This window comes from Esox lucius, chromosome 10 (assembly GCF_011004845.1).
Source record: "Esox lucius isolate fEsoLuc1 chromosome 10, fEsoLuc1.pri, whole genome shotgun sequence".
Classification (NCBI taxonomy): domain Eukaryota; kingdom Metazoa; phylum Chordata; class Actinopteri; order Esociformes; family Esocidae; genus Esox; species Esox lucius.
In genome coordinates this window covers 23,358,849-23,370,993 of record NC_047578.1, presented here as the reverse complement: position 1 = coordinate 23,370,993, position 12,145 = coordinate 23,358,849, and the positions used below count along the sequence as shown (strand labels likewise).

At 40.0% G+C, this 12,145-nt stretch overlaps 2 protein-coding genes across 5 annotated transcripts in view; both read right to left on the bottom strand.

Annotated features, from left to right (window-relative positions):
• sdc2 (syndecan 2) overlaps nt 1-1,398 on the bottom strand; it is a 34,315-nt gene extending 32,917 nt beyond the window's left edge. Inside the window, 1 exon segment of the mRNA NM_001310863.1 lies at nt 1,247-1,398. Within this exon segment, the coding sequence (NP_001297792.1) occupies nt 1,247-1,306 (60 nt within the window). The 5' untranslated portion in view covers nt 1,307-1,398.
• Nucleotides 1,399-4,045: 2,647 nt separating this feature from the next.
• On the bottom strand, nt 4,046-12,086 carry LOC105012763 (protein phosphatase 1 regulatory subunit 36). Of its 4 annotated transcripts, none has more exons than XM_010873827.4 (11): nt 11,967-12,084; nt 11,674-11,738; nt 11,377-11,463; nt 11,070-11,197; nt 9,851-9,917; nt 9,551-9,649; nt 9,288-9,428; nt 9,015-9,057; nt 7,597-7,826; nt 5,874-6,068; nt 4,046-4,430 (listed from the first exon to the last, which is right to left on the bottom strand). In XM_010873827.4, the coding sequence occupies exons 1-11, from the start codon at nt 11,988-11,990 to the stop codon at nt 4,175-4,177; spliced, it is 1,335 nt and encodes a 444-aa protein (XP_010872129.2). In that variant the 5' UTR covers nt 11,991-12,084; the 3' UTR covers nt 4,046-4,174. The 4 variants fall into 4 exon arrangements, with proteins under 4 accessions (XP_010872129.2, XP_010872130.2, XP_034150513.1 ...); XM_010873828.4 differs by having other exon boundaries at nt 4,046-4,400; nt 11,967-12,081; XM_034294622.1 differs by having other exon boundaries at nt 11,674-11,754; nt 11,967-12,056.
• Between the last annotated feature and the right edge of the window lie 59 nt (nt 12,087-12,145).

The following is a 12,145-nucleotide window of genomic DNA, read 5'->3' as shown; positions in this document are numbered from 1 at the left end:
ATGATGGTTGACCTTCTGAGTCAAGCAGGGATGAGGGGTTTTGGTTCTGAAGCTCATCTATAAAAAGCATGCACTCTGGGGGTGTCTGACTCATTAAAACACTGGTGTCTGAATCAACTAATTGGACACTGAGGAATGGAGCCAAGTGACAAGTATGTAACCCATAAAGATAATAGCAGGCACTTGGAAAAAGTATTCAGTTACAGCATGAAAGACACAAAATGCTCAATGATATCTTACTAAGTTCATGCCAGCATTTGAATTTAGAAACAACCTAGCATATTAGTACGTTGGCATTTCTAACAAGAAAAAGATTGGTTTGCTCTCCTATTCAAACGGCTCTGAACCATTTGTTCACTACTCTTCCTCAGTTAGATATCTGTTAGACTCAAACGCACTCATTTAGCCATGGTTTTTTTAAACAACATTACATAATATATTGAGGTTGTCTGGAGTTGTATCGGGAAAAAAACGTAAAATGAGCTGAACAACGTAACATAACTATCATTGGCCACATGTCACTTTTCTGGCTGTTTCGAAATTGCATAGCCAAGTTTACCCAGTCAAAGGGCGTTTGGATAGACAAGCAACAGCCTTTATTGGCATTTCACAACGACAACCTCTGAATTGTCAATTAACGCTCAATGACAAAGCCTCATAAATGGCACACAGTGGAGATTTTTATTACCCCCAAAGGTGCAGCTTTTAAAATATATATAGGTTATAGGCTAAGCAGTGATTTGTGAAACTGATGCTCGTTGACATTGCAACTCATTTACGAAAGGGTTCCTCGTGTTTTTTGATCAGGCTGCCACATTCATATTCATTTGTGTGTATTTTGGCAGTACCTAAATATTTTTTTGTACTTGAGAATTTAAAAGACTGAAATCAAACTAGTCCAACTGCAAAATTACTATTTAGCCTATCTGTGCTAAGTAACGTTGAAATATTTTGCACACGAACCAAATGTACGGGCAAGTTGTTATTACCAGACTAACAAAAACATGATATTCGACATATCAAAGAGTGTTCAAGAAATATCTCTGTCTTAAATCTAAATCGCTATTCTCAAATTATGACATGACAGGCTAAAATGTTTCAAATTGTAGACGAGATTAGGCTTCCGTCACCATCGAGAGTTAGTTACACAGTAACAAACAAGAGTGAGTGGTCCCAGATTCGAAGTTGCTTAGCTTCTCCAGCAACCCTACCAAGCAAACCGATATTGTTCGTTTCTAAAACTTACCCTTTCACCTGAGAGAAAGGCCGTTATGCCGAGGGTCAAAATTATCCAAATGTTCCTCATTATTCCTTTAATAGTGTGTTGATATAGCCAAAATAACCACTCTTCCTCCTCTCCCTTTCCTCTTCTGTTTGCAACTTCCCCACTTCTTCTCCTGCACCCTCGCGTTTCTCTCACTCTAGAGTGGAATCCCACCGGATACGTGTTGCGTTTTGTTATTCCTCCGCGCACTTAAAAAAAGAAAAGAAATAATAATAATAGCCTAATAGTTTGCGTCAAATTGCTGCCGAGGACACTTGGTTGTCTCACAGTTGAACCATGAAATATTTTCGCTAATTCACATATAGAATATTAGAAACTCAAGTTAGATGGCCCTTTATAACGCGCTACGATTTGACCATGTCACGCGTAACACGACACACACACACACACACACACACACACACTGCTTTGATGCATGCAGAGCGAGCGAGTCCGGGGAAAAAAATACAGGTCAGATGTGGGAGAGAACTTGTGCAATGATTGACAGTTACCCCGACCATATGGATGCATCGTTCAAGCCAAGCGCTTTGCCTATCTGTATAGCGTGCATTAGAGATTTGAATTGCCATCATATATGCATTTACATTTATTATAAATCAATACATTTAATAGTTTTGGTATAATGTAATGGCATTAATATGAATATGACATTGTTTTATCTTGCAGAATAGCAGCTACCAGTGGTCAACTACAATAATAATAATTTATCTTAATTTTAGTACCCACCGAAAACTAAACTTTTCAATCAGTGCAAATATCTCGTCAGATCCTATATAGTTTAATAGTTACTAAATATTACTTTACCTAAAAAGGCTGTGCCAGCTGAAAATTGTAATTATGCATTGTTTTTCCTGAGGTCCTCTGTAGCCCAGTAGGTTATTATATTAATTAAAAGGTGTCTTTTTTTGGTTCATTTCCATGCAAAGTCTCCCCCTACTGGGTAGACTGATATTATATGGGACCCACTGTTAGTATGCCTTGCGTAAGAATCAGAAAGTCACATTGCTTATTGAATGTCAATAAATAAGTGTTTGAATCTTTAATTAATTTTATTTTGTTACATTTACATACTGTAAATGGCAAACTGCTTAGTTATCACTTACTAATAACCATGCATTCATACTTTTTATCAGGCTCTACGCTTTTATATTTCTCTACGCATTTCTTGCTCGACAAACACCATCGCACCTTTCCAGACTTCTCTGTCATGTCTTGTGTGATTATGACAAAGGACCTTATAGACATTTCATAGGACCTAACATTGTTTACATTAGTGAAAATGGGTAGTCAATATAGGTAAGACTGTATGACCCTTCCATTCATGAATGTTTGCCTAGCATCTTTCCTGATCACCAGCAGTGCTCTGGCACTGCTATTGGCTGTCTGCCTCAAACAGAAATCCTTTAACATCCCTGTCATTGTTGAATATGGATTGCAATTACAGGCATGGCTAGTTCTTTACAAGAGGTGACATGCTTCAAATGAAAACTGTTTCAGAGAGCCTAGGCATTAGGACCGCAACATTGTAAAGTGCAGGGCCGGGGCTTAATATCCAAAGAATAGAGAAGACTTGAGGTTTTGTGGGGAATTACTGAACTATTTTAGTAGGAACAGTTCAAGTGGTGGGTGTTGTTCTTGAATGCGGTTGTGCTTCCAAGATAGACATCCAACAATATATGTATTGGTTCAGGACAAGAACCAAAGCTAAGGCGAATGGTTAACTACGTCAGCAACTAACTCATTGGCCTACAAACTACCCTTTTTTTCTCAGGAAGTCTCTATAACCTTTGATAACCACATTACCCTCATACACAGATGTATGCCGTTTGAACTCGTTTCAAATGGACGTGTGAAATGAGTCACAAGTAATTAAACAAACAAATCTCAGTTCCACTGTATCTGTGTAACTTGGTGTGACCTCCTGTCATTCCGCCAACTGTGTCAATCTCCTTCCTCACGCTTAGCTCGGAGTCACGGTGTGACCTAGCCACTGGCAGGGATGGTGGAATTAAATCTGCTGGGTTTGCCCTCCTGGTCTGATCCTGTCAGTAGAAAGGAGCCGTGAAGGAATCACCCTCCAGTGGCTCCATACCTCCCTGCCCTCTGTGCCCTATCCCCCGGTCTACCGAAACAAGCTTAGCTCTCGCTTTGGCGTCCCAGATTACCCAGCCAATTAGGGTGAAGGCAAAGCCCCTTCTGCCACCGCGGCTCGTGCTGCTGCTGCATACTAATTAGCTATCTTCTGTAGGAGGCAAGGACACATGACTGTAAGACATGCAAGTCTCACTGGGGGGGGGTCATGGCAGCTGTCTCCTGTCAAAGAGGATATACATGTCACAGTGAAAGATGATGCTGGGATTACACACGGGCATAACGTTTGCTTATATTGACAATTTACGGATGACAGTGATGCATTGAATAATGACCATCCATGTCGTGTCATGAGATTTTTCTGATCATGTTACTCTATTATTATCCATGTTTGAAATAGCATTGCTTTGATGAAACTGAATAGATGTGCAATATATAATATTGATAGATGGATTGCACTGTCTCTTATTGACTACAGAAATTCCTTTTTCTTTATATCTCAGCCAACAGCACCACCTGGGGCCAAATAATGATAGTACCAAAGATTTTGCCAGGTTAGCCAAAATGATAAGTGCAACGATATTTCACATATGCATTTCATGATATTTCAGTCATAATTTCCCTGAGGAAAATGTCTAAAATTGCCGGGGGAAAAAAAATCCAATAAGAAATGTTTACACACTTTTTTAATAAACATAAAGCGGTGGCCGTAGTTCAAGACCACCACTGTGGATATTAGCATGCAGGCATTAACTCGGCCATTTGCCCACTCCCACGCTCCTTCAGTCACTCAGTCTGTCAGGACACTGCCCCTGCGGTGGCCCGTGAGGTGTTCGTGTCGGCACGATTAAGACTACCACGTTGATCCGGTGATGATGCCACAGGTCTCTGAGCCATGTAGGTGGTCTTATCACTCCTAACATGGATGTCTGCGTCTTCTTTGTCGTCGTCATGCTCATCCTCATTTTTGGGCATGAGGGCGGTGCAGCTAAACTGGCTGAAAGGCTTCCCCAGAATCCCAAAGCTAGTCAAAACAGAGTTCAAACACGACAGACTGAGTTGGAAAAAAACAGAATCATAAAGAGCAATGTGAATGTCACCCGGATGTACAACATTTTACATTTACTTTGTAAGCACCATGGTCCACCGAATGAGCTGTACAAGACATGTTGAGCCATTTTAACCTTTGTGTAATGTTAACATTTTGGTTACACTCTTTATGTTAGCGAGTCAAATTGACCCCGGATGTTAAATCACAACCCAATACTCACTATTAATATTTTAGCCCCCAACAAATGTGTTTGACATCCATAACCAACTCATTACTCATATAAATGATTACATTTACTAGTTTCCTTTTATTATATAGTCCATTTAGACAACATTTACTTTACTTTACTTTATTTACTTTCTTATCCCCAAAACAGAAATGGATCTCTATTTGCTATGATGGACAACATAAACCAATACTTTTTAATAATTAAGACAATGTTCTGCTTAATAATATGTGTAGATATTATGATCATAGTGACAACCTCTATGTTTTGGGTCCAAACATCTTACACACATATGGAAAGTTAGGGAATAAGATGGAGCAGGGCTGGTCATCTCTGCAAAATAAGCCATGATGTTCACAGAGGTTAAGTTACTGGGAAGGCTCTCACAACATGTGCTATTTGTCTCTCACATGACGCACTGGTCTTGTGTCACAGTTATTGAACTGAACTACTCTGGAGAATATATGAAATTGCTCAAGTGACATGTTCGCACGGAAAATATCTCTCCTTGACTTTGTTTCCCACAAGCTAGCCGCTGATTAGCTGCTGATTCATTTTTGGACTTGTAGTCTACATAATAACATATGGACAAGGTCCTTATCAAGCCCAATAAGTAATATCACCTTGGGAAAGTTATGAACAATACTTCCTGGATCCTCCCACCACTACACAACAAAGCCTTTCCCACAAGAAAAGTTACAATAATAAAGATAATAATAGCTTGTGTTTGTGAAAGGTGAGGGTGATCAGAATAACCCAAATAGTATTTCAGACATATCAAATTCTTAAAACTGGTCAATTTGACCCTAACATAACTTATGGGCTAAATACGCAACAGTAGTTAAATAGAAAATGTTCCTATTGTGTGTCCAAGGATGTCCAGCAGTCTAAGCTGCCACATGTACTGCAGCAGAGTTGGTCTGAATCCAGCCCACAGCACTTTTAGCAAAAATTCTCCTCTTTCTTCCTCTACATTCCTGTCCAAAAAAGCACAAAATGCCAAAAAGAAAATATATATATAAAAAAAATATTGAAAACTAAATATTTCCTTTAGTTTATTAATAGTCGGTTATAGATATCCTTTGTCCTTCCAATCAACTATCTGATTTAGCAAACATATGACTGTAGCCTGGTTCCAAACCTTTGCACTGTCTTGACAACTCATTTCGTCATTAACACACCAAATGTGGGTGTGCCAATGCACACGCCATTTTCACTACCTGAAAGTGGCCAGCTGGTCTTTGAGTTCTCCCATCAAGGACTCAAGGTCACTCAGTGTTTCCTGGCTCTGCTTCCTGGGTCTGCCACGGCCGAACAGGTGAGGAGCATCCTCACTCGGAAGTGGCAGTAAGGACACCATAAGCGGCGAGCGCTGGGTCATGATCTTACACAGAGCCGGACGCCGCTGGGACTTCCTGGGGTCAAATGTTAAAGGTCATAAAAAGCCAGTGCCCAATTCCAAACTGACTGGCAATATTGTAGTTTTGGAGAACTATATAAAACTTTTTCTAAGAGGATAATGTGGAGCTTTTCTCCACATTTTCTACTTTTCCCTAATTTCTTTTCAAATCAAGAGCTTATGAGTATTGGGTAACCCGTTCAACCACCAGTCCATTTTGTCTTGGGTATTTAACTACGGGGCAATTATACAGATGTTCAAAATCTTACCAGTTACACTATAGTTTCCTTAATCCCGTGGAAACTAAATAAAATGAATAACACAGCACTTCATTCTAATGCCCAATATATTTTTTAAATACCTATACATAGACTTTTAATCATTAATCGAATATGTTGTATATGGAAAACAGCACTGAAAGTATCAACAAGAGGCATTCCCCAGATATTTCAGTTGGTTGTACTTAGCAAGTGCAGTCTTCAAGACCAACTTGTGCTGTTTCAACCTGAACCTGACAGCATAATAGTAGCAGAACTCAAACCGTCAGTTGTCTGTCAGATGTGGGGTGTTGACATAAAACCGCATGTCACTCATATCTGACAAGACATGGATATGGCTTAGTCAATCCTATGGGCTGGAAGGTAGCTAGACATAATTCTATTAGATATGGCTTTCCAGAAATTGCTTTTTGGTTCTTTACAGCTACATAATGTCAGTCAGTTACCTAGATTCATAAAATACATATTGTGGACTGAAAAACACAAACAGACCTGGTTTAAAAAGTCATGGTTAAAAAGATGAAAACAACAAGCACTTACATTTTAGTGAAATAAAATGTATTGCCTAATTAACCTACAGTATACATACACACAATATATAAAGTTAGCTATTGGTGGAAAAAGTTGTCAGTCTTACTACTCGTGTTTTGCAGTCGTTCTCTAATGTCATCCCATACAAGGCTTAATTCACTAGAGTAAGACTTGACAGAAGAGAGACGGTTTGCTGAACAAGTGTACATATTTTCAGTTTGCATCATAGAACCATGAGCATGGCCCAGCGGTGTAGGCTTTGCTGTTGAGCAGATTCTAATTGCCACAGAGGATAAATAGCATGGCTTTGCTCAAAAACTGTGTCTGCAGTCAAGTCATGGACCTAATGCCATGGATTTATGTGCATTTTATGTAATTAAATAATAACAAAGGAGCTGATCACACTGAAAAGCTCTTTCCCAAAACCTCTAGTCCACTAACGTCGGAGAAAACCTATGTTGTCATGAAAATTGTTTTTGCATCGTTATCGTTCTTTCCGGATCTATTTAGACAATCATCTCATTTTGTCAACTGTCACAAATAAATAGGTGTTTATATTTGTCACTATTTTTGTTTATGAAATTAAACAAAAAGACACATACATTACGTACATGCATACAAAGACACGCTAACAGACAAACACACACACACACACACACATATGCGAAAGCACCCAAACCCCGCAAATCGGCCTCTATGTCCATTCCTTGTATCTCTCCCCAACACAATATATACCTTTGCTCTGTTGCGTTGTGGCTCTGTGAGTGCTCTTTAGAATCAGTCTGTCCCTCTTTGGAATAGGTGTCCTGTGCCAGCAGGGTGTCCTCTGTAGCATCGACCCTAGTCCTGAGGGCTGGGTTGAAGGTGTCAGAACGCAAAAGGCGCCCCACCTCCTCCTGGATGCCCCGCAGGTCATTCCTACTGAATGTCACCCATGCTACGTAGCAGAAGAAGCTGTACATACACTGGTGTAGACAGGACACATTTACCAAAGGACTAACAAATGAAAAACTGAGAAAATTTTCAGGTTGATCGACAGTAATAACCCAAACACACTACATCACCACCTCTTGTAAGACAATAATGACTCTGATACACTACATCAACACCTCTGGTTTGACCATAATGACACTGATACACTACATCACCACCTCTGGTTTGACAATAATGACACTGATACACTACATCACCACCTCTGGTTTGACAATAATGACACTGATACACTACATCACCACCTCTTGTTTGAGAATAATGACACTGATACACAACATCACCACCTCTGGTTAGATAATAATGACTTTGATACACTACATCACCACCTCTGGTTAGATAATAATGACTCTGATACACTACATCACCACCTCTGGTTAGATAATAATGACACTGATACACTACATCACCACCTCTGGTTAGATAATAATGACTCTGATACACTACATCACCACCTCTGGTTAGATAATAATAACCCTGATACACTACATCACCACCTCTGGTTAGACAATAATGACACTGATACACTACATCACCACCTCTGGTTAGACAATAATGACACTGATACACTACATCACCACCTCTGGTTTGACAATAATAACCCTGATACACTACATCACCACCTCTGGTTAGATAATAATGACTCTGATACACTACATCACCACCTCTGGTTAGATAATAATAACCCTGATACACTACATCACCACCTCTGGTTAGACAATAATGACACTGATACACTACATCACCACCTCTGGTTAGACAATAATGACACTGATACACTACATCACCACCTCTGGTTTGACAATAATAACCCTGATACACTACATCACCACCTCTGGTTAGACAATAATGACTCTGATACACTACATCACTACCTCTGGTTAGACAATAATGACACTGATACACTACATCACCACCTCTGGTTAGATAATAATGACTCTGATACACTACATCACCACCTCTGGTTAGATAATAATAACCCTGATACACTACATCACCACCTCTGGTTAGACAATAATGACACTGATACACTACATCACCACCTCTGGTTTGACAATAATAACCCGGATACACTACATCACCACCTCTGGTTAGACAGTAGAGACAGGATTCCTCTGAAATAAACAGTAACAAAGGTCCCTGCATCACAGTTTGGTACTAACCTCATACAATTGCCTGTCTTTGTAGGTTGATGACACATGGCTCCTGTAGAAACAAAGCTTCAAGTCTTAAAGTGTACAAAGCGACAGTTCACAGTGGCAGGTGGAATGTGTTTGTATGTGTGAAAAAGCACATGAAGGAAGTTTTGGCAATTCCACAGTGCTATTGCCAACTGCGTTTGATTGATTTCCGATACGGCCACATTATCATGTAAGATTCATTTCACTTTAACTGTAATGTCCTTTGATTAAAAAAAAGTTGGTCAGGTGACGAACCTGCCACGGGCCATGTGGTGTTGCTGGAACCGGCCCGGCCCCAGGACCAGGCTTGAGTAGCAGAGGGCCAGCTGTTTCTGAGCCAGCTCCACCTTGACAAGGGCCTCTGTCATCACCTGCATCTCTGAGGTACTCTGCTCACTGACAAATAAATATTTCACAAAGACAATATCTTATAATGAGCATCTCATTATAAGAGGTAATTCATTTGTCTATATAAAATGTTCATGTTAACACAAAATACAATGTGTAATAATACTGACGCCATAAGGGGAATGGGGTTCTTCTCCAGAGACTTCCTCTCAAAGTAACAGGAAAGGTAAAGGAGGAGGGCAGCTAGGAAGTCATTCAACTCTTTGCTCCTAAACACGCACAAAGAAATGTCTAAGTGCAATCACGGCCAGCAGCCCCAAATCACCCAATCACAGTGAAATGCTTAACCACGGTGCTGAGTTTTAAAATATAAAATATCTTGATGCTGAGATTTGGACAATTTTGCCAGTGAAAGTAACAGACAAAAGCCAATTAGGGAGAAAGAGAGTAGAAAGTGGGTGCCTCCTTACTTCAACACAGGCAAGAAGGATGGTGGAATGGAGAGTTCATTCTCCTGCAGCAAACTGAGTGCCACTTCTGCAACACAGACCGACCATTTACACATATACATACATATATACACTCACCTAAAGGATTATTAGGAACACCATACTAATACTGTGTTTGACCCCCTTTCGCCTTCAGAACTGCCTTAATTCTACGTGGCATTGATTCAACAAGGTGCTGAAAGCATTCTTTAGAAATGTTGGCCCATATTGATAGGATAGGATCTTGCAGTTGATGGAGATTTGTGGGATGCACATCCAGGGCACGAAGCTCCTGTTCCACCACATCCCAAAGATGCTCTTTTGGGTTGAGATCTGGTGACTGCGGGGGCCATTTGAAAACATCCCCCACACCATTACACCACCACCAACACCCTGCACAGTGGTAACAAGGCATGATGGATCCATGTTCTCATTCTGTTTATGCCAAATTCTGACTCTACCATCTGAATGTCTCAACAGAAATCGAGACTCATCAGACCAGGCAACATTCTTCCAGTCTTCAACTGTCCAATTTTGGTGAGCTCATGCAAATTGTAGCCTTTTTTTCCTATTTGTAGAGGAGATGAGTGGTACCCGGTGGGGTCTTCTGCTGTTGTAGCCCATCCGCCTCAAGGTTGTGCGTGTTGTGGCTTCACAAATGCTTTGCTGCATACCTCGGTTGTATCGAGTGGTTATTTCAGTAAAGTTGCTCTTCTATCAGCTTGAATCAGTCGGCCCATTCTCCTCTGACCTCTAGCATCAACAAGGCGTTTTCGCCCACAGGACTGCCGCATACTGGATACTTTTCCCTTTTCACACCATTCTTTGTAAACCCTAGAAATGGTTGTGCGTGAAAATCCCAGTAACTGAGCAGATTGTGAAATACTCAGACCGGCCCGTCTGGCACCAACAACCATGCCACGCTCAAAATTGCTTAAATCACTTTTCTTTCCCATTATGACATTCAGTTTGGAGTTCAGGAGATTGTCTTGACCAGGACCACACCCCTAAATGCATTGAAGCAACTGCCATGTGATTGGTTGATTAGATAATTGCATTAATGAGATATTGAACAGGTGTTCCTAATAATCCTTTAGGTGAGTGTATATGTATGTGTGTGTGTGTGTGTATATTTAACTCACCTGCTACAATGGATTTACAATAAAGTTATCAGTATTGTGTTTGACTGACCAACACCTACGTTTTACGTCTTCAATGGTCACATAGTCCCTTTGAATCGGTTTCGCTGAAGACTTGTAGGTATGTAAAGCAGGACCCACAGTCTTCTTGCTACTTTGTCCCCCCCTCTTGGCCAAAGTCTGCATTTGACTATAAGAATGAGCAAATATTGCTGAAAAAGGCTCCTTTAACAGTAATTTCATTGTGTCAGTTAAGAATGATCATCATGTGTAATATAATGAATGCTAGATTAATATAAATTGTTTTCCAGTAACAAAGAATGAAGAGTCGTGGATAAAAAAATGCCACAAGGTAAGGCAATAAACTACCCCTCAGGACGCTTGCTGGCAAGATCTTGAAAATTAACAGGTTTAGTGTTTATTCTCTTCTCATTGACCTCCACCACTTTATTAAATCTGAAAGTAACAGGGAGAGACATTTCTAAAAATACGTATAATAATGCATAAGTCATATTTGCGTTATCAAACTTTCTAAACTTAAGATATGTAATATATAACAATTTACTGTATACCCAAACAATTTCACTAAAACATTTACACAAAAATATAGGCACTACTACAGACACGCCTTTTGTTATTTGCTGTTAGCTATAAGTTCACCATTACCTGATAAATTCGAGGCTTTGAGTTTCATCATTCCAGTTCCAACGACCAGGAGTAGGTATGCGGATCTGTCATGTGAAACCACTGACATTACAAGGAATAATTTCACATTCACTGGTCAGCATCATTGTTGCACACGAGCACATGATGCATACTTCGTAAAATGTTTCCATCTACTGGAGCTCTTGGCAGCTGCTTTGTTTGTTTTTCGATAACACGTACATCGTACAATTTCTACTTTAACATTTACAGTAGACTCGCAACAACATGCTATCTTACACATTTTACAAACTTACCTTCTCCGTCTGTAGCTTCGGCATGTTTACTATGAAGAGGGTATGTTCATCTTCGTTGCTGATACACTAGATTTGTTGACGTAAATGTGGTCCTAGTATCTAGGCAACAGCCAATTCGTATACTAACTTCACAACACGTGAAGAGAGAGTTAGAAGTCTACAGCACGTATTTCATGACG

Bases quoted from the DNA above. Each gene is read 5' to 3' on its own strand.
- LOC105012763 (XM_010873827.4), bottom strand. From the start codon at position 11,990: ATGCCGAAGCTACAGACGGAGAAG. The intron at 9,429-9,550 runs GTCAGTATTATT...TTTATTTGTCAG, and splicing joins AACCCCATTCCCCTTATGGC to TGAGCAGAGTACCTCAGAGA. The intron at 9,058-9,287 runs GTTCGTCACCTG...TTGTTTCTACAG, and splicing joins CACCACATGGCCCGTGGCAG to GAGCCATGTGTCATCAACCT.